Source organism: Corvus kubaryi, unplaced genomic scaffold (assembly GCF_017639235.1).
Source record: "Corvus kubaryi isolate FWS band 111438036 unplaced genomic scaffold, C.kubaryi_AGA036_p1.0 37398, whole genome shotgun sequence".
NCBI lineage: Eukaryota > Metazoa > Chordata > Aves > Passeriformes > Corvidae > Corvus > Corvus kubaryi.
This window is the reverse complement of record NW_024581137.1, coordinates 18,149,651-18,170,940: the sequence shown is the minus strand read 5'-3', so window position 1 is coordinate 18,170,940 and position 21,290 is coordinate 18,149,651. Positions and strand designations below refer to the sequence as shown.

The following is a 21,290-nucleotide window of genomic DNA, read 5'->3' as shown; positions in this document are numbered from 1 at the left end:
GAAAAAGGAAAGAAAAAGGGCGAGAGCAGGGGAGGGGGTGACTGTGGGAAGGGGGAGAAGGAACTACTGTAAGAGTAAGAAAGTCCTGCCCAGCTGTTTGCGAAGTTTAAGATTTCCTGTTTCCCCTGCAGCGCCGAAGTGAAGTTTCAGTGAGTCACTCGCGGTCCCGAGCAGCGGAGCGGCGCAGCCCCGCTCCCCGCCAGCCCCGCCACCGCCGCCGCGGCCTCCCCGCCGCCCCCGCGCCCCGCCCGCGGCTCGCCGGCCGCGCCGATCCGGCTCCGCGATGACTCCCCGGCTGCCGAGGAGCCTGCGGCGGCTGCTGCTGCGCCTTTCCCTCTGGGTGCTCATGGGCAGCTCGGTCCCCGCTCTGCTCCGGGGTAAGTGCGCGCCGGCCCGCGCTGCCGCTTGACAGCTGCTGGGGCCGGAGGCAGCGGCGGAGCGGGGCGGGAGGGGGGCAGGCGGCGAGGGACACGGTTGCTAAGAAAGTTCTGAGGCTGGAAACATTTCGGGAGGGGTGAGCGTGTTTGTTGATGGCCCTGCGGGAGAGTAAGCGGGGAAGAAAGGACTGGGAATCTCGGGGTTTCGCGGCCAAAGCTGAGGTCCGTCCGTGGAGGGAAGAGCGGGGAGAAAGGAGTGGATTTGGCAGGAAATCAGCAGTTCGGGCCGGAGGAGCCCGGAGAGGGCATGTGGGGAGCTCCCTGCAGTGGCCGGGGCAGCGGCTGCCGGCCCTGCCGCAGCTGCTGCGGCAGCTCCCGCACCTGGTGCCGGCCCGCCCCGTGCGCAGGGGGACGGGACGGGCCGGGGGCGCCGGGCCGGGGAAGCCGCGGCCCCTGCGCAGCGCGCTCCGGCCGCCGGCACCGCCGCTCCCGCCGGGGACCGGCTGTCCTGCACAGCCACGGCCACAGGGCTGGAAGGTGCCTCGGGTGGCTCGCGGAGCGAGGGCCTGTGCGTGGTCACAGAGCCCGCTGCTGCGTGGGTCTGCACTTGGTTACCAAAACTTGGGTTTCGTGTGAGTTCCTGCCAAGAGCAGAGTGTAGCCGCGACTGTGAGCAGTTGGACTGAAAAGCACTCATTCCTCTAGCACTGAGTGCGCATGTTGTTTGACACACTTTTAATGACACTTTACAATCCTTACTCTGCTTTTACCAGGACATCCTTAGATAGGTTTTTGGGATCTGTGGCTTGCAGTATTCTTCATATCATAATTTATAATATACTATGAGCTTAAAATTCTGCTACAAAAACAAGGTTCCTGCCCTGAGGAGCTTTCTGTCTCTGTCCTACAAGTAGTTACACACAACTGTGGATTAACATCTGTAATATCAAGGTTAGGCCCTAAATCGCGTTGTAGCACACGTGGTGAACCTAAACAGACAACAGCAGATTGCAGCAAACTGCATCTGAAACACTTGTGAAGATGTCTTGTGATAGCACATCTAGTTTTAGTCTTCAGGTGAGGTGTGCAGACACCTGGGCTTCTACAAACTTTGATCTGGGCCCTCTGATTCTCCTGTCTGGTCCATTCATGTTCAGTAGTGATCCCAAATTTTGGCTGAAACATAATAAAATGAAGTAGATAACCCTTGAATAATTACTGCCACTAGCTATGTGCAGTTATGAATAACTTCATGCTTCATTAACAGCCCTGTCAAAGTCAACAGGTTCTGCATACCTGTAAAGTTACTCATGAAAGCTTAAGGCAGAAGAAAAAAACAGTGTAAGAACAAGATACAGCTCAAAATTATATTAAATTTGAGGTGTGCTACTTCTTGTTAATCTTTAATATCTTTTTTTATACTTTTTCATTAATATAAATCATACTCAACTAGTAATGGCTTTTATTTTGACCCCAGCCCCAAATTTTAGCAGATTCCCATCACAAAAAACTTTAAATGGAGAAGCTCCACTTCTGTTAATCTCATGTTATTTATTATTATACATTAGTTTTTTCCACTCTGTTATAGACAGTCTCAAACTACAGGTAGATTTTTAAAAGCAGGCATGGCTCAAGAGTTTGTTCTTCTTTTTTGTCATAGGTCCAGTGAGGAAAAAGGACATAAACTGGTTACAGTTCCAGCATTTTTCATACTCGTCTTCATCTACACCCTACAATAACCAAAACTGAGTAGACCTGTTGTCAGATAATCTATCCCATAGCTCCAAAAGCTGTTTTGATAATCACCATAGGATTCTATCGTGCCATAGGATTCTATTCTGGCAGGAAGAGTTGATCAGAAAGCAACAGTTCTGTGGAGCAGAAAGTGTGAGATTTGGATGTTGGTAGTTATTTGGCATCAGAATGAAAACTAGAGCTGCCAAATGCTTGGGGGAAAACAAAACAGGAAAAAAAAAAAAGAGCTACTTATATTGTAATAACTCAGCAGCATAGTGAGGCTGAAAAAAGGTGATATATCAGTGTCAGAAGAGCTCAGTTCCCAGGTATGCCTACTAACTAATCAGCTGGCTGGTTAACAAAGCACCAGCTAACATTTCATTTCAACATTCTTCACAGCAAAATACTAGACAAGAATGACACATTCCCATAAAGATATTGGGCAAACCCACAAATTCATGAACAGGTTCAATAGGAATGATCTCGTGGAAAAAGATGCTTGTGTGTCTTGTATGACACAGAAGTAATTGAAGGGTTTTTGCATAGAGTAAAGGGGCAAGGTGTGATTTTTTTTTTGAATGATTGTGCATTTAACCAATTAATGTCAGTGCAAACCAGCAGTTGCCCACATAAGAAATTGATGCTAGTGTGTTCAAGTAAATATGAATTTGTAGGTTATCTTTGGGTGACCATAACCAGAAGTTTGTTCCTCGGGATCATCTGTGTAATAATTACTCACCTCTGAACATCAGGAGCTTAATTACTCCATTCAGCCAAACTCTGCTTGCATTATTTTCTATTATTTTAAAAGCCATATCATAGCTAGCTAATTTTATAGTATGAAAGTCAAATTTAGAGCTTCAGCTATTTGCAAAAGGGAAGTAAGAGAACAAACATCGTGTAACATGATGGAACACATTTGTAACATGATTGAGTCTAAAATACATTCCTGCCCCCCATTAACAGTGGCAATTTTCCAGGTATTTCAGGAGGGAAGTAGGGATACATCAGAGATATTATTACATTTTCTTCTATTTATGGGGTGTCCTTGAATTCTAAGGCTTTTATACCTAATACTTTGACAAACACTTTTGTTTACTTGCTATTTTTAGTACGTTGGCGTAAACACGCTTCTCTAATACTCAGGTGGTGAATTCCATATCGGAATGGTTTCTATTAAAAAATTAGGAGCCAGATCTTAAACTGCTGCAAATGAATATAATTCCATTAGCATTAGTAGAGTTACACAGAGTTATAGGAGGTTTCCTGAAGCAGTTTCAAAAGTAATTTCAAAAAAAGGGCAATGGAGTAATTCAGATTTTTTCATATTCATAGTATTTTTTCACTTATATTTTGTAAAGCCTTACTATTATGTGACCTATATTTAGTCAAACAACATTGCTTCAAAATGAAATACTCCTTTCTGGGATGAATTGTTGCCGTTTCAAAGATGCAGCATCCTATAATGGTGCCTGATAAAAGATGTCATTGTGACAAGGTTACCTCCAAACATAGGAGCAAATATGGTGTCAGGCTCTTACCAGAAGGGAAATTTCTCATGGTTTGGTTTGTGGGGGTTTTTGCAAGTTTGTTTTTTTCAAAGGCTTTTAGAAAGCATTTGCTCTTTGAGGGGATAAAAAAAAGAGCATAGTATTGCTGTAGCACCAGTTGTTGGAGTTTCCAATGCTTATATTTCCTCTGCAAGATATTTTTAAAGTGATACTTTGATATTTTTTGCATTTGTGGCATAGGAACTCTTGTTTCAATAATGTGTGTATGTGCCATATGCACTTTGCTAGCATTCACTGTCACTTCTCTGACCTCAGAAGAGCTGCGCCCTACTTTCAGTATTGCCAAAATGGGCAAGACCAACTGGTTGGGCCCAATCTGTTACTCTTGGATCTTGCATAGCAGGGTGCATTTGTATCGGCTAGGTATGGAACATGATCACAGATTTTGATCTGAAAGTGGCCCATGCAGTCTCCACACTGGCTGGCATGGCTACAGCTGAGCGTTGGTGCCACAGTGAAAGGCAGGGCTTCCAGCCACCTTTGTGGTCCTGGGATCAGCAGGAGGGACGTGGGCTGCTACAGTCCTGATTTGTCCATGGCTCCCACAGCCCTTGTGCACCTGACAAGCAGAGGCAGACTACAGCACCATCCCCTTTGCCACATAGGATCAGGGGAAACACCCAGGTAGGCACATCCCGGGGACATTAGATCATTAGATAGTTTGTATTGCCAGAGCATTACAAAATCAGTAAAATTGTCTGAGATATCAACCAGTCTGTGAAGATGTTGGAGAGTACAAGGGATTCCCAGCATGAAATAGTGGAGAGCCAGTCCTGATACAAAAAAGCAAGTTGGCTGAATCCTAGTCTAAAAGAGTTAGTGCTGAGATTTTGGGTTACTTAATAGGTCTTTAGCCTTAAATTTTGTTGGTATTAGAGGGGTTTTTGTTTCTGGTGGTTTTTTGGGGTTTTTTTCCTACAGGATAATGGGGAAGTGTTTTTTAAACCCTTATAAAATGGTTTCAAGAATAAAATAAAAGGCAGTGAAAAAATACTTGTGCTTTTCTATGAACTCTTATTCTGGAAGGTTAAAATAGACTAAAATAAATCAGAAAGAATATGTCTTGGGTTTGACAGACAAAGTCCTTTTGAAGTTTGACTTCACTGGCAGGTATATTAAGAAACAGTGGAGAATCTTCTTACTACAGGGGATAGATTGCTGTTACAGCAAGGAGTGGGTGCATACACTGAGACAGGGCAAATGCCACTGTAAGCAATGAGTTGATACTAAACATTTGCAGAATTGGCTTCTCAGTGACCCAGCTAAGTCTTCAACAGTTGTTTTTCATATTATGTCTGCACTCTGGCATAGCGACAGAGCAGCAGCACTGGCATTTGTTGAGTACAACATTTTATATCCTACTGCCTGAAACAACACAGTTTTAGTTGTGTACAGATGTTTAGGGTAAGATATGTAAAGAGAGAAAATTGCTTCAAACACCATCTGCTGATGGAATCTCAACCAGAGGAGTAGTTAGAACTAACAAATCTCACCAGGAATTGCTTAATTCTGTTTTTCCTGGTGACAACATGCTCATCATTTGTATGTGTCCATTAGTTTCTAGAGATTTAAGCAGAATCTAAATGGAAGCAGGTATTCGGGGCTCTGCCCAGCAGTTCATATGGACTAATGTCCACTTGTTTGCATTTCTGCAAAGTTCTAGCAACTGTTCTAGATTTTAAGAAACAGTAACATTAGCAGTGTCAGGGGAAATACAGTTGCTGATTTGTCCATGTTTGTGCATATTTTTTTTAAATATGCCATTTCCTTGCTCTTTCTCTAGCTGTGAATGCTCTTGTAGTTGTTACAGCTGGAACTACCTGTCCTTTTTTTCATATGGATTTTAAAGCCTTTTCACCTCTGGGAAGATTGTCTCAGGAAGAAGTAGTTTTCCTTTACTCAAACAACTGGTATTTAGCAAGAACTTCCTGCTGGCATCCATCCCTGAGTTAGTCTGGTTAGAAGTAGAGCTGGTTGAGAGTTTTTGACACTGTTTTTCATGGGAAAATGCTGATTTGTCAAAACAGAAACAATTTGTGGAAATGTACCAGTTTCCATTAAACTTTCATCAGGAAACATTTCCTTCTTTTTTTTTTTTTTCTTCCATAGTCCGCAGTGGAATTTCTAATATAGAAAGATAGAGAAATAATCATTAATCAATAATTCAGATAATCACTGGTCAATGGAAGAAAGGCAGGCCTGACCCACAGAATGCACGTTTGAAACTGGAGCTCCCCCTATGCGCTCTCCCCAGGATATTGGCGGGCTGTCACTCTCTCACTGGGCATGAATGTGCAGACATCCCGACACCCGCCACCTCAAATGATTTTAGTTTCACTCTGTTGTGAGTGTGAAAATGTATGAAATGTTGAAGCACTTTGTGGGGCAGGAAAAACACGCTCCTGAAAGCGTTTTTAAGGTTGACCTGTAGCCAAGGGTTTGTTTGCTCCTTGTTGGGTGGGAATGGTAGTGCTCTGAATGGCTGGTGTCTTCTAGTCCTTGTTTCATAGCGTACTAACAAGCCGTATTCAGAAATTTCTGTCATGCAAAGGAACCACAGTTTTAATTATTAACAGTCCTGTTAGTCTGATTCCAGGATTCCAGTTCTCTGCTCACCCAGAGTAGTATTTTGGCAAAAATTTGCCAAAATAATAGATTTCAGGAACAGATAGAAGAGTCTGCTTCCTCACACTTAAAGACTCCTTCAGTTTACAGCCCAGCGGTTACATCCCTACAGTGACACCTGGGATCAACATTGTGCCTTTCAAATGGCAATCTGAAACCAGAGGTATTCGAAAGCTGTCTTCTGTTTCCTGCTATCTTCTGTTTGTATCCAAGCACTTCAGACCACACCCTCAAATGAGCTATTGCCCTGTTCTGTAAGTAGATGCCTGAGGTTTTAAGGTAAAAAAAGAAAGATTTATCAAGCAGCCAAAGCTGTAAGTTCAGGCAGTGATTTGCCAGTCACACCACATTTTTTATAGTGTGTTTGTAGTTACCAGTAACACAAGTTTTGAAAGATCAACTCAGCCCTCTGTGCAGCTGATTAGTTCCTCCAAAACATTGCATTGGTATTCCCGTGGGCTTCATTTAATGCAGCATTAAAGCTCAGTTAAAAAAACTGGTCTGTGCAGGGGACATTAGAAAATCCGTATTTATTCCCAAGGTCGTGGTGGCTCTGTCAGGGCTTTGAGACTTCCTTCTGTTGGAAAAGCAAGTGAATTTGAACAGTACACCCAGAGAGCAGCGGGAAGGTCTCACAGTTCTATTCCTCAGAGCAGCATTTTCCAAGTAAAGACCCAAGCGTGGTTCTTAAGTGCCTGGGGCACTTTAACAGGTCTCTTTAAAAACTAGCATTGTGCAAGTGGAACACGTGCAGCCAGACTGTCAGCTGGCATAAATCAGCTTCCTCTGTTGAAGGCAAGGAACCTGCCCTGATTTATACCAGCTGGCAGAATCTGGCCACAGAATAAATAATAGGCAACTGTATGTTATGAGGCTGTAATTCCCTTGAGGGGGCTTTTGTGGTATCAGTCTTACAGGAGCCAGAGTGATCTGGTTCTCTTTCTTGGAGCTAAAGAGTAATTTGACTGCAGTTTTTTGAAGTCCTCAGAACATTAGGAACAGGAGATTTCAGGCAGTCAGGGGAAAGAGAATACTTCCAAACTTCTTGTAAGGTATCATTAAGGATTTTTGCCCAGGAAGAGTCGTGGTAGGGGAATTTGGGAAAATGCAGATGAATTGACTTGGGATAGGTACTCCCAAAAAAGGATAAATATCTAAGAAGGATGATTTCTCATCAAGACCAGGCCTTTCTTTTGCAAAGATTTGTGCACATTTCCTAAGATGTATGAAAACTGAAGCTCCCTCATCACTGATAAGCTTCTAGTGCTGGTGTAGTTAGTAAGGAAGAAAAGTAGAGAATGAGAAATGAGGACTAAAGGACAAAGGCCTCCTCAGAGTGTGGATGTGGTTTTTAATTTTGTTTAACATTTTACTCAGAAGGATCATAAGTGGGCTGGTAGTCATTTTATTGACTTAGAAAGAAAAGGGGGTTCAGTTAGATTTATCAAGTGTTGACCTGTTATTCTCCTGGGTCTAAATATTTTAGTTGTGAGATGCAGGTGAGCCATCTCCCTCCAGTTTTTATCCTGCTATGGATTCTGCAGCCCAGCATGGGATTAAGTTCATCATGCCTATACATCACCTATTGGCATGGTTTGATGGTGCCTGGGGCTTTTGGATGATAATGTGGCAATTTTGTAGATTGCATCTCACTAACTAATATAAGCACATCTTTAATGTTGCTGTACAAGGGGCCAAACTTTGAAGCAGACCACAGATGATTAGTAATGGGTTATCTCTTCTGGTTATTTTTGGGGAAGAAAGCAGAAGCACCTATCCAGGATTCTTGTGTGTCTTGAGATACTGATCTGGTCTGATCCCTGAGCCTAATTAATAGCCTAGATACTGCTGAAAACTTGTTGTATAAAGTTGCAGTACATCAGTGGTTTGGATAGCACAGCTTCAAGAAATTTAGGAAAGGTCTTAGTGCTCAAAGGAAGATTAAACGTCTTACCATTTTGGCTGCCCTCCTGATTTTAGTGTTACCAGGCTGTCCTGACCAACTCCCATATGCTTTGGGAGCTCTGTGGCTGGAGCGAATGTGGAGCCATAGTTACATCAGGACTCAGACTACCTTCAAGTACTGCAGCCAGCAGTATATGTGAATAGCTTCTGGCCACTGAAATGTGGGCTTGGGGAAATATGATAGATGTAACTATGTCTTTTTCCTTTCCCAGTTTTTTCCTCCAACTGTCTAGTCTCTTAAAATATTCTTTCATTATGCAGTTAGTATCCACTGTGCAAATTCAGGCTCCACTTGGGATGCTCCATTCTCAGCCCTGTAGCTATCTTAGGCTGTCCTTTAACATGACTGGGTAGTGATTTCAGAGCGTTCCATTCTTCTTGAGAAACTTAAAGAAACGGTGCAGGAAGTAAAGAAGTAAGTTTTTTTGTGTTTCACTAATGGGAAGCATTTAATGAGATTTTTCAAAATTTTGAACAAATTCATCAATCTGCAGTCAGGAACCAACGGAGACTTTAAGAGAAGAGCTGTCATTTGCAGGTGGTAGTTGATCTTTTATTCCCTTTCACCAGTTCTGCCCACCAGCATGCAGCCATTACCCTTCTCATTTGTCTCTGGCATACAAGGAGATCTATGATTCTGCAGTGACTGTGCTGTGGCAGTAGGCCAGCTGCCCTGCTGTGTACCTTCTACCTCCCCACAGCTCCTGTTAACAATTTTCACGGTTGCCTTGCCTCCTTTTCCTGCAGTGGTTAGAGCTTTTGCCCTGAAAGTGGGAGACCCATGGTCATGTCACTCCTCAGTCTGAGAGTATCTGAACTCCATCAATGAAGGGCTCTGGGATGAAGGATCCTTGCTGGCTGAGACAGGGGAAAGCTTTAGAGGCAGCACTTTGCAGGGAAAGGGTTGACATGTGTGTGGGTGGTCCTCCAAAGCATGTCACAGGAGAAGAAAGCCTGTTCCCTGATGGATTCATTCATTATTCCAGCCCCTGCAGGGTGACTGATACTCTCTCCAGGGAGTTCACAGCACAACAAAGAGACACTTTACATACAGAATCTTTTTTCCTTTCTAAACTGAAAACAACCGTTTCTCATCCTCATGAAAAGATCAGAGGGGACCATGTAATAGTCATGACTTCGTAAGCTTCTTTATTTAATCTTTCACAAAGCAACTAGGTCAGCAATACATGCTTCTAGGCTATTGAATTTCCCTTCTTCCCCTCAGTCTATTCTTCCATTTCCTCACCCAACTTTACCACAAGGGAATGCCTTAAGTCAAAAATCTGGGAAGCTGATCCTTTTATTGCCTTTGTAGTATTCTCATCTGGTAAGTACAGTGCCAGGCCATGAGGCTTTCAGAGCTATCTTAACCCAAGTTTACATGTAAACAGGAATACCACACTGTCTGGTTGTAACTAAATCCATATCTGCTCTCTCTTTACTCTGGATAATAGATACAGGAAGACATTCCACAGGAAGAGATTGGTAAACTATTCTGGAAAAGAAAATACAACCAAAACGTGTTTCTTTATTTTTGTTTTTCTTTCTCCATCAGCTTCTTGCTCACACACTACTTACTTCTCACATTTTATGCTTTCACCTTAAGGTTTCTGTCTGGCTGGGGGCTTCGCTGTCCTCACTTTTCCCTGAGGCCACAATGGTATGATGAATATTTATTAGTGCAAGAAGCAGCCTCAGGATTCTTGTACGTATATGTTTATGATTTTAATGTGTATGAAGAAAAACAGAAATGTGATCCAGCTAAATCACCAATATTCAGGAACTGGGGTTCAGAATGAAGACTCGGCCATATCCTGTTGAGTTATTTAAAAAAATATGCACTTGACCCTAAAAAGAAGATTTCAAAATATCTGTATTAGGCACAAAAGCTCCTCCTATACAGACTGGAAGTGATGAGAGGCTCCTTCTATTACATGAGAGGAGACAAGATTTGTTGGTGACTTATAACTAAGAACAACTTTAGCATCTTGGCCTATGGTTGAAGCAGTGAGCTAGTAAATGACAAGCCTCTTAGTCTTTGGAGACCCAAGCACAGATCTCCAGCTTTCCACGATTTCATCCACTGTATTTTTGATGCCACCTTTAAACTTCAGTGCAGTCATTTATTTTAGTATTTCCACAGTTTCAACTTGTGTTGCTTAACATGTGGCAAAAAATAATGCAATGTTGTGTTAATTATAGTTTGTCTATAGACAATTATAGAACTTGTGGGAAATGAACAGAGATTGTTTCAACACTTGTCTATTGTGACTGGGAAACTGAGGTTCAAAGAGAGTCATAACCACTGTTCTTTCTCTACAGAAATTCTGGATTAAAGCCTTAAGAGCATCCAGAAATTCTCAACAGTCTCAAACACCCAGTCAAGTTCAGTAAGATATTAGCACTCTTTTTCTCCTCTATTTTTGTCAGGTTAAGAGGCTGTGTGCCAGGAGCTTGCTGAGGCACATGGAAGCATTGGTAACTTACTTCCGTTTGACTACTGAAGGCCTAACTTTTCCCTCAGTTGTCCACATGTGTATTATTCATGGTTCAGCCAATTTGCACATTGCCTAACTAGGCTTTTTTGCTCTGGTGACTTATAGTATGATTATCAGACATGTACCTACTGGTGGTTTGAAGTCAGAAACTTACTGGCCTCATGGGTGAAGGTGGGTAGCAAATGCTAGAAGCAAACCACTAATTATTTGAAGTATCTTATCCATGAAAACAAATGACAAGGCACGTTTACCACTATCATAACCACATACCTAGAAATAGAAAACACTGACACCTGCTTTTCCAAGCTGTTGCTGAGCATGAGTACTTAGACTACCCATACAATCATCACTTTTCCCTTAAAAAGGTGGATTTTGATTTTAAGTTTCCATTTTGTGCTTTTGAAAACATGATACAGTTTGCTTTTACCAGGGCATCAATTTCCACTCTGTCCTTAGGCCTGCAGTGGGTAAGGAAGGAGGAGGTTTTGTTTGTTTTGGGAACCATGCTATCTTTTTTGCATTTTCAGGTGAGAGTTTTAATGTTAATGATTTCCTGCTTTTTCAAAATTATGGACTGTTGTGGTTTTGAGCACAAGAAAAACAAAAGAATTAGGAATTGTACCTACAGCTGCTGTTTTCTGGCTGGATATGGTTTTGGTCAGATATGCAGGCACTTTGCCATGCCTTATTAAGATACCACACATAACATAAACACCACTAACTGGGATCATTTGCCTCAAGGCAAAGGTAAGGTAGTGCAACCTAGCTTAATCTGCTCTGCCAGAATGCTTAGCTGTAGGTAGAAGAGCTCACGTGGAAGTTCGCCACAGTTAGTTGGTGGAAAATAAGGTGTTAAGCTGTGCTAACTTGATATTTTAGACTCTGTGGGGGAGGATATTATGAAAGGTGAAAAAGCATCCGTTCTGACAAATCAAAGCTGTAGGTGAATGAAACCACCCCAGACACAAGGTGTGCATTTTTAACAAACAGGATACTTTATTATTAGAGTACGGCCAAGGGATGTGATGGCTTTCCAGTGTGAATCTCTAAATTAAGATAGGGTTTGGCTTGTTAAATGCATACCCAGATAAGTTAGGGCTTTGCAAGACTAGCTGAGTGGAGTGGCGTCACTTTCAGAAGGTCAGGCTGGGAACACCATCCAGAGTCATAAAGCTGTCGCAACCTTTGAATCTGTGATGCAGCAGGTTACCACCAGGCTGGTATCACTCACATCCCTCTCTGAATTAGGACTAGCATCTCCAGAAGTAACAAAACAGTTAAACTACTCTGCTAACTATTGTTGTACAGGGATATTTCAAATATGCATGAGTTATAAAATTTTACGTCCAAGGAATTTAAAAAATGTCTCTATTGCTGTGGAACCCTTTCCTCTGGTATAGTCTAAGTTATTACTGTGTTTGGAAAGCTTGGAATTGTTTTGCCTTATGAGAACACTTAAAAACATGCTGTGTTCTACATGAGTGCAGTATTTGTGAGAAATGCCAAAGTGACAGCTTTAGAGAATGAGCTGCCCGTGTCACTGAACAGTTCCACCAGACATCATAACAAAGCATGTAACTGGCTCGTGGTGTTTAAAGGAATGCTGAGTGGTTCGGCTGCTGTGACCATGTTATGGACAGCTTCCTCAATGACAGTTGTTGAAATAGTATTTTCATGATGTAGTTACTAGTTCACTTGGCATTTGATTAAAAAGTTCAAGGCATTGCAGACTCTTACTGATTTCTACAGTTTAATAAGTGCCCTCCAGATGAAGGATGATGATGATGGCCAATATCCAGAAACATTTGATGATTCTAAAATATTAAACATCAATGAGTATAATTTGACATAGCAACATTCAGAAATCACAGCATCTGCTGAAGACCTAATCCTATTAAATTTAACTAATATATATGACAGTAAACATGTTCTGTCCTGCAGTAGCAGGAACATTATGTAGTAGCAGAGGAACATTATGCTGTGCCAGAAATCAACTGCACAATTTGAAAATTTGTGAAGTGTCATCATATTTTGCTTTTCACAGTTCTCAGTTGTTAGAAAAAAAAATGGTTGAAATAATTGGATGAAGTTTGAGGTATTCAGATGAAAATTGAGAGGCAGTGGTAGGTTCTGAGCTGCTGCTTGATACGCTTGCACTTGTGCTTCTGTCTTATCTCTTCCCAGCCTTTCTCTTCAATAGAAGGAATTGTTTCATAGAGACTTAAATTCCTTTGCTATGTTTCTTTTAAACACGCTTGCAAGTGTATATGCTCTATTGGAGTCCTGGTGAAAGATTATGGTCTTAAGAATGACTGAAGATAGAGCTGGAGGACTGAAATAGTGGATTAGAGTGACAACTATTACATAAAGCAACTGAGAGGGGAGAACCCTGGAAATCCAACTGGATGTGTACATTTCAAATTTACAGTTATATTCTACCTCATCATAAACGAAGTGTAAGAGCCTGCAGTCCCTCACACATCTTCAGGCAGGTAGACTAAACATTTTAGACTGGCAGGTCTTTTCGTGCTGAGCAGCACCTAATGTGGAAACGTCCTCCACTTACATTGTAATGCAAGCCCTGGTCGGGGCTGGCTGCTGCAAGCAGTGAGTAATGTATTGTTGTAGGGAATGAGAAGTGTTGTATTCCTACATGCAGGCTTTTTGTGTCCACGGTTAATTTTTTTTAATGTGGGTGGACCATGCACTCACATAGATGTAAGTGTCCTTAAAATACTCAGTTTTATAGCATAGTGAATGAATTCTTTGCACGTGATTTAGAAATAATGGTAAAGATAACGACCTTTCAGTGGAGTTTCAAGAGAGGTATTTAAGGGTGAAGCACCTATTTATTTCAGAATGGACTGGTTGCACTCATGGCTTTTATTTTCCTTTAAGCCCAGTAAAATTTCAGCCTCAAATAGAAATGAAGGAGCTGATTATTCCTGCCCTTATTTCAGCAGGGTGGTATTGCCAGCTAGTGATTCACAGTCTCAAAGGTAACTGGAAGGAGTCCTTTGCAAATGCATTAAAAGGAACAGCTAATACCCAGGGGATATGCTAGCAAATTTACCTTTGGGAGACAAAGGAGATGCTGCTTTGTTGAGAGAGATACTTCAGTCTGGTCACTCACTAACAGTGCGCCACAGCAGTAGGGTCTTTGCAACAGAAGTCAGAAAAAGAAAGTTTTCCTAAGGTTGAATATCGTTAGAAGTGTGTAGTTTTATGCACATGCCCTTCCCTCAATATTCAGTATATAATTCCCATTAATAGTTGTGGAAGTTAGATGCATCTATCAAGATAGCATAACCCCAGGGCATTGAATTCTCTTATTCTGCTTCTTTGCATGTAACTTGACAGAGACAAATATAACCACCCAAGCTACTGAATTTGAGAAGGATATGTATTTTTCTTCAAATCTATTCAAAGTGATTCTACTCCTAAGAGATTACATTTGTGTCTGACTTTCCTCTGATTTACTCTTTTAGCTGAGCTGATGGATGATGAAAGAGAGTAATTTATTTTTAATACTGTTTTCCTGGATCTGTCATTCAAAACTTGCTGTGTGGGGACAGAATGGTTCATAAACACCATTTTCCTGAAGGAAAATGGCTTCTCTCAGTAAAAAGGAGCTCTGAACAGAGCTTCCGCATAAACATGTTTGCCCATCAGTAGCTGACAGAGGAGCCTCTGTGTGTGTTAAGGATGTGGACTTGTTAAATGAGTCTTCTTATTTGGAAACAGTTTTTCAAATAGACTAGGAAGGACGGATTATATTCAGGTCTAGAGGAAGAAATTGCATAGAATTCTGTCTTACCAGAATCTGTAGATTATATTGTCAACTAGTACCATAATAGCATCCTCTAGTCAGAGGGTGTGCCTTAACTAAAATTCCGCATCTCTCGAATATTCCTCAAGTTCAGAGGTCTTCAAAAAGCTAAACAAAATGAGGTCTTTCATGCTACTTACATTAGTGAGTTGTCTTTTTATATTAAGCTTAAACCAAAATCCTCCAGTCTAAAATTGTGACTACAGTTTTTGCACGCATAACATCCTTGTTTTTGTTTTGTTTCCTTGTTTGTTTGTTTATGGCTGGGAGGGACAGATAGTGGCAGTGAACATACTTTAAAAAATCCCGCTAATATCCTCCTTTTATCTGGAAAAACAAATATTTATAAATCCCTCTGATTTATGTAGCTGTGTAACGATTGCAAGTTTGAAAGCACAGTTGTCTGGTTAATCCATTTAAATGCTTATTTTGATTGGGCAGCTGTGAGTCTTTGTGTGCATGCAGCTTCTCCCCACACTTACTGGAGTGTTATAAAATACCACGGAAATTCTGGTTTGGTTCAGCAGCAACTGGTGTACACACATGCAGTTTTCTGTTGTACAGGATAGAGACTCTTGCCATGCAGACCTCATTCTTGTTTAAGATGGCCTTAGGAGCTGTGGCCAAAGCCCATTTGCTCTGTCAGCTCCAATCCTGGCTGTGTAGGTTGCTGAGATCATGTTCAAAGAATGTGGGTTCTGGTTCGAGGCACAAAGCACCCCCTAGCTCAGGGCTCGAACACGCTCCAGCAGCTGACACAAAAGGTGCACTTGTGAAGTGCCAGTGCATGGAAAAAGAGTGGGGAACTTCTGTTCAAATACCTCTGCCTAGGTGAAATTAAAACACTGAATGGCAGGCCTGCAATGTGTGTGCTCCAAACTATGCTATTGTACATAAAATCTTTTTATGTCTTACTCATGCTACTTCTGCCCCTTGTGCTTCATAATTCTGAAGTATTTCCTGCTTGTAACTGTGACACTTAAACTGATATTTGAACAGATGCAGCCCATTCCAGTTACCGTGTTACATTTTAAGATTGCTTTTGATTTACTTTTTTTTTTTAATCCCAAATCCATTATTTAGGTTTGGCTTTGTTTGACTAAAGTTTTGTTCTTTGGTCCACAGGGTCTTGATTCCAGTTCAGAGAAAGGAATTGTAGTCTGAATCAGGATCTTTGAAATCAGAGATATGAGTTGCAGTTCAGCAAAAGTTTCAGAACAAAAGGTAGAACTTTTGTCTGGGTTTACAGAGTATTTTCCCAGACTAGAAGCAGTTTCAGGTAAATGTTCATCACACTTTTTCCCTGAAACAAAGCAGAATTAGGGTGATTGGTTGAATTTTGTTTTTTGTGTTCACATTACAGAACTGCAGCAAAATCAGATGTTTCACATCAGACAGAAGATATATGTGCTTCACATACTCTCTGTCCCTTTTATATCCTTCCTCTTGAAAAAATTATATTCTAAAAACAAGCCTGCTCTGACTCTTTCAGCATCCTGTGAAGAGGAGGCATCTGATAGGTCTCTGTACTGCTGAAGAAACAGTCACAGAGGGTAGTCCCTGTCTTCTTAGATGTCTCCCATAAATGTTAACTTGAGACACCAAAAGTTCTCTTTCTATACTTCAGAATCAAAATAACCTCCAACCTACTTTTACAGTGGATTTAAACAACTATGAGGTCTGATGTGCTTCTGCTGACATGTCTGGGAAGAAACATCAATCCTTGGAGTTCTCCCCAAAGTGAGATGCAGATGAGTCCTAAGCAAATCCCATCTGCCCTTGCAGTGATGATGCCTGGCAAAAAGACCAACTGCAGAGCCCCTGTTTCCTCTCCTGGAAGGGCTGTGACATCTCCTAACATCTGAAAGCAGGATGTGGGTTGGAGACAGCAGCAGACAGCAGGTCCCCCACATCCCTGGCATGTCGGGCAGCCTGACCTTTTCCCAGAAGTAGCTCCAGCCGTATATCCACAGAGACTTTTCTCAGCCCCTGACAGTGCTACTGCAGCTGAAGTATGCAGTTTTGCCTTACCCCAGCTGTGGGTTGCCGCTCCTCATACCACATTCTTCATTGTGTTTGTGTTGTCAGATAGATGTATAGATTGGAGAACTCTTCTGGGTCAGGCTGGCCTTTGGAGGGGGAGGGAGGTGTGGTGAGGTGCGGTCTGATTCCTGTGGGAGGAAGGAGAAAGTGCAGTGAGGGATGTGAACAAATAATGAGCAGGGGAGAATGATTGATGTTTTTTGCAAAATTCTTTGTGCAGATATTTCTCTATGGCCTCACTAGAGAGAAGGGGGAAAAGGGAAGATCTTTTGTGTTCACAATGCTTTAGAAACAAATTTGTTATTTTTTTGAAAATGGTCTGAGGATTTCTCCATGTGGCAGACAATTGCTGCTCACAAAGTATGTTGTTTCCTTGCATCAAAAAGGAACATTAAAAATAAGATGTCAGAAGAGGTGTGTGTGTGAGTGGGCCTTTGCAGTGGCATCCCCAAAGGAGGGATCTGATGAGGGCTCTGTAAAGCTGCATGTGGCAGGAGCCTTTCAGAAGGGAACATGGGTTTGGCCTTCTGACTTCTAAACCTGTCAGGAGAGTGTGTGTCGCCAGTTTTTAGGGCATACTAGTAAAGCAAATAAAAATGAGAGTTAAAAGCATAAAATGGCAAATACAGGGGTGACACTTTTTCTGATTCACCAAGCAACCTGGCTGTATCAAAGGGAACCTGTGGGAGTCAGACGTAACTTTGAATTTCCTGTTTTGTGTGACTTGTCACAGTCTTTATGTCTATGCTTCATTTTCACTACTTTAAAAAGCAAGCAAAAGTCTTCCCCCAAAGTAACATATTTCATAACGTTTCCTGGAGGTTTGTCTCTGAGACCAGAGAGGGTTTGCAAGTGCCTGCCAGTCTGCTGAGTGAATAAACAGTATTAATAAACATCTGCCTACCTGTATTAACTCTTGGCAAGCCACAGCAGCTTCTAAGTGTTACTTACACAGTTTCCTCTATGTTTTAATTTTCTTAGTGCGCTCTTTTGAATACAGTAGAGGATACACATTTGGCAAGAATTTAGCTGTAGCAAGGGTTAACTTTAGTGCGAGTTAGCTGTAGTTTCAGGAGAAAGATTTGGCATTTTGCCACCTGAGTTTCTGTATGCTGCCAGTGTAGAGAGCAGTCTTTAAATAATTTCCACCTTGCGTTTGGAAGAGATGATTTTCTGCTGTCTATCCAGCCTTCCTTATTACTGCTGAAAATGCTGCAGGTAGATAATCAAGTAACACGAAAGCTTTTTCCACATACAGAATTCAGAACTCTTGAGCTTACAGTTGATTTAAAAGTAATTGAATAAACCACAACAACTTATATGTGCAGTAATTCTCAATTTTGAGTCTGACTAGACTTGTTCCTAATAAAACCTGTATTGAAGTAAATCAGCTTTAACAGGATTTGATGATCCACATGAAAATTTTAAAACCTCCATCCTTTTAATTTAATGCAATAAGTTCATGTGATGCTGTGTGTATGCCGGGCCAGCATTTGGTTACTTGAAGCCATTCAGAAAGTTAGGCATGATGAGGCCCTATACTAAATAAGAGTAAAGCCCTGTAGGAGTGTCATTTGTGAGTGTTTGGCTAAGCAAATGTGTTACTATTTTAGATTTCTGTGTGTCTTTGGTGGTGCAGTGGTCTGTGGGAGCTGAGGACAGGGCTCCATCTGCACAGCATGCTCTGGTGTCACAGCAAAGAGCCAGCACCACAGTTGTCATTGTAAGGGAAAAATAGGAACTGTTGTACCCATATGCCCACCGACTCTGTCCATCACAAGTACCACAACTGCAATTCCCCATGGGAAGGATGGCAGGGTTTGGCAATACAGTTTAGCAGGAAGCTCCTAACACTTTTGAAATTTGCCTCTTTGCCTGTACCACAGATCCTAATGTGTTCTGTTGCCCAGAAGTTTAGCAGAAGATGCACTCCCTTGACCTGAGACATAAAGTTAAAAACTTCTCTGCTTTCCTCCCACCTGTAGCCTGTCCAGTGAGGATGCACCTAAAAAGGCAGACAAGATTGCCTTTGCATTAAGCAGGTATCCCAAGACAGACATTTAGGACTGCTTGTAAGTAAGAAAGCGATGCCTCCCAATAAGCAGCTCTGGTACCTTAAGAATATGATCAATTTCTATTGTGATCCCATGGGCTTTTCAGTTTGCATGTGGCATTGAGCACATTCAGTAGCCTTGCAGATAAACTGAGGTGCCAGGATGTGTTTCTATGGAATACTTCACAGCTCACAGAAATAGCTTAGCCATATAACATTTTTAGCAAATTTAAGTTTTTGTTCCACCTGTACTGGGTGGACTTCTGAATTTCCCTGTTGGAAACTGGGAGTTTAATAAATAGACCCTTGAAAACAGGGTAAATTACTCTTTAAGGTGGATGTTCCTCATTACTTTTGTAGTAAGAGACATAAAGGGAAGAGATGTAAATTAAGCTTTTGGAGGGAATATGTGTGCCCATCAGTACAAATGATTCACCTTCCCCATTGCCATTATGAAGAATTAAGAGCCCTTTCATATTTTGAAGTAGGTTGGTGGTGGTGGTGTGACTGTTGAGGGAACAAGAGTGGAGAGAAGCATGTTACTATAAACAGGTTTTATTAACTGGCTGAAGGAAGAGATATGAATGAAACTCCATTCCAGCTATGTAGAAGATACAGTTTCATGGGTTTGTGCTGGTGAGGTTCTGTAGCACGGAGTGGAGCTACATTTGTGTTTTTCTGAGTCAGAATTGTTCCTAATTATGTATATTCTAAATTGTTAGGGGGTCTTCCACAGAGACTCATCTGTTATGAAAAAATATCACAGAATAACTGTATTATTCTTGAATGACTGCTGTCTATTTTCAGACCATATGAGTTGGAAAAATAACATTTGTACAAAGCTGAAGTGTTTATACTGTTTCATCTCTGTTTCAAGTGAAGTAATGGCAGCTTTCACTGAGCAGACGAGAATAAAAAGGGAGATTTAAATGCAGGATATGCTTCTTAGTGCACAGGTCAGAATTAGTTATGCAAATGTCAGTTCTGAACTATGAATCATGCTTATTCCAACAAGGCAGGAAAGCTGTTTTTGCTAATCTTGAGAACCAGATGAGCATTGTTGTACTTGATGTCCACTGTATATCTGGAGTCCCAGGAGGGGTTAACCACCAAAGACAACTTCCAGTAAATTCCAAATGTAATGCATTATGCAGAAAAAGACCTAGACCCTGTAGTCATAATTGAATAAATTGAACTTTGTGTTATATCACATATGGTTCTCCAGTGCTGTGTGCTGTTACTGGCTGTGTTAGGGAGGCTGTGGGTTAAAGTCAGGAGAAGATGAAATGTCCATTTAAGTGCCCTATGGGAAGCCATCATTTATATTTTTTTCGGCCTCCTTGCCTGGAGACAGTATTCTTTTGTTCTTCCAACCATGGAGTGCTTAATAGTGCCCAGAAAATGTGGGAGAGAGCTGCAAGTTAAAAAGCTGCAGGTGAAAATCCATCTCATTATTTGAGGCATCACAATAATGTTTTCAGAATGCTTCCACACTTCTATTGTAAGTGCTGAGCTGGAGTCTCCTCTCACCTGCACTGCTGTCAGTCAGCAGTCACGACAGTGAGCTCTGTCGTTAGGCATGTTTGAGGCACTGCTGTGCCCTGTATACTAGAGAGAAGAGCCCAGCCCATGATTAAGACTGCTAATGATCACTCATTTTGGGAATAGTGGATAAAAATAGTGATATTTTAATGCTTTAAATACAAAAATTATTTTCTTCTTCAGGATCTCCAGCTTAGTGTGCTGTTCTCTCTCTTATTTTTTCTGGTTGTGTCCCTTCCCCCCGCTCCTGCCAGATTTGATTCTGTGTCTGTGTCAGTGCCTGCAGCAATCCCTAAAGCAAAGTTTTGCCAGTTCCACTTGCTGTTAAAAGCCAGGCACTTCTACTGCAGAGGCAAGTTAAACGAAGTTTGCCAACTCCTGCTCCTTTTCCTTTTGTCTTCTCCCTCTGCATGTACTTTCCCCTATATCTTGCCTGCTGGTAGGTAGGAAATGGTGGTTTCCCAAATTCAGTGCAGTTCATCAGTGGCTTTCCTGCTATGAACCATTTGTTCTACTTTGGCCTTCCCTCATCTAGGGGTGGCAAATCTACTCCTGGCTAGGTCTAGCTGGTCAGCATGGCTTACCTAGTCTGCTCTCTTCTTTCTAGCACACTTCTCAGTCATGGCTGAGGAGCAGGTTGTAGGTCACACAAACATGAAAAAAGCCTGTGGGGCCCACCAAATCGTTCTTTGGTGTGGTAGGTGTGAGTTGCATTTTTTTCATATGATGGGCAAAAGCCTTTACATGACAGGGGGAAACCATGACATACATCTCCTCCAAATGGTTCACAAAGTACTGTGTTCAAACAAGTTATTTTGGCTTTTATCCTTTGCTGAGCCCCTGAAATTTGGAGAAGTGCAATCAGTACACTTAAAGGCATGACCTTAAGTACTAACTAAGGCAGCTGTTGTGCTCCATGGTAGTCAGTGATCTGTGACTATGTATGATAAAGATCATGGCTGAGAGATTCTGCAAAACAATCCATAGGAATGTGGTTTCCTGGAGTCCTGCCAGAGGGATACTTAAACAGGAACCTGTTTTCCTCTGACAT

At 41.8% G+C, this 21,290-nt stretch overlaps 1 protein-coding gene across 1 annotated transcript in view; it reads left to right on the top strand.

Moving 5' to 3' along the window:
* The window catches only part of TGFBR2 (transforming growth factor beta receptor 2), a 61,157-nt gene that overhangs the window by 160 nt on the left and 39,707 nt on the right, over positions 1–21,290 (top strand). The window contains exon 2 of the mRNA XM_042043475.1: positions 132–377. Coding sequence (XP_041899409.1) covers positions 284–377 — 94 coding nt within the window. The 5' untranslated portion in view covers positions 132–283. The remainder of the gene's footprint in view (positions 1–131; positions 378–21,290) is intronic.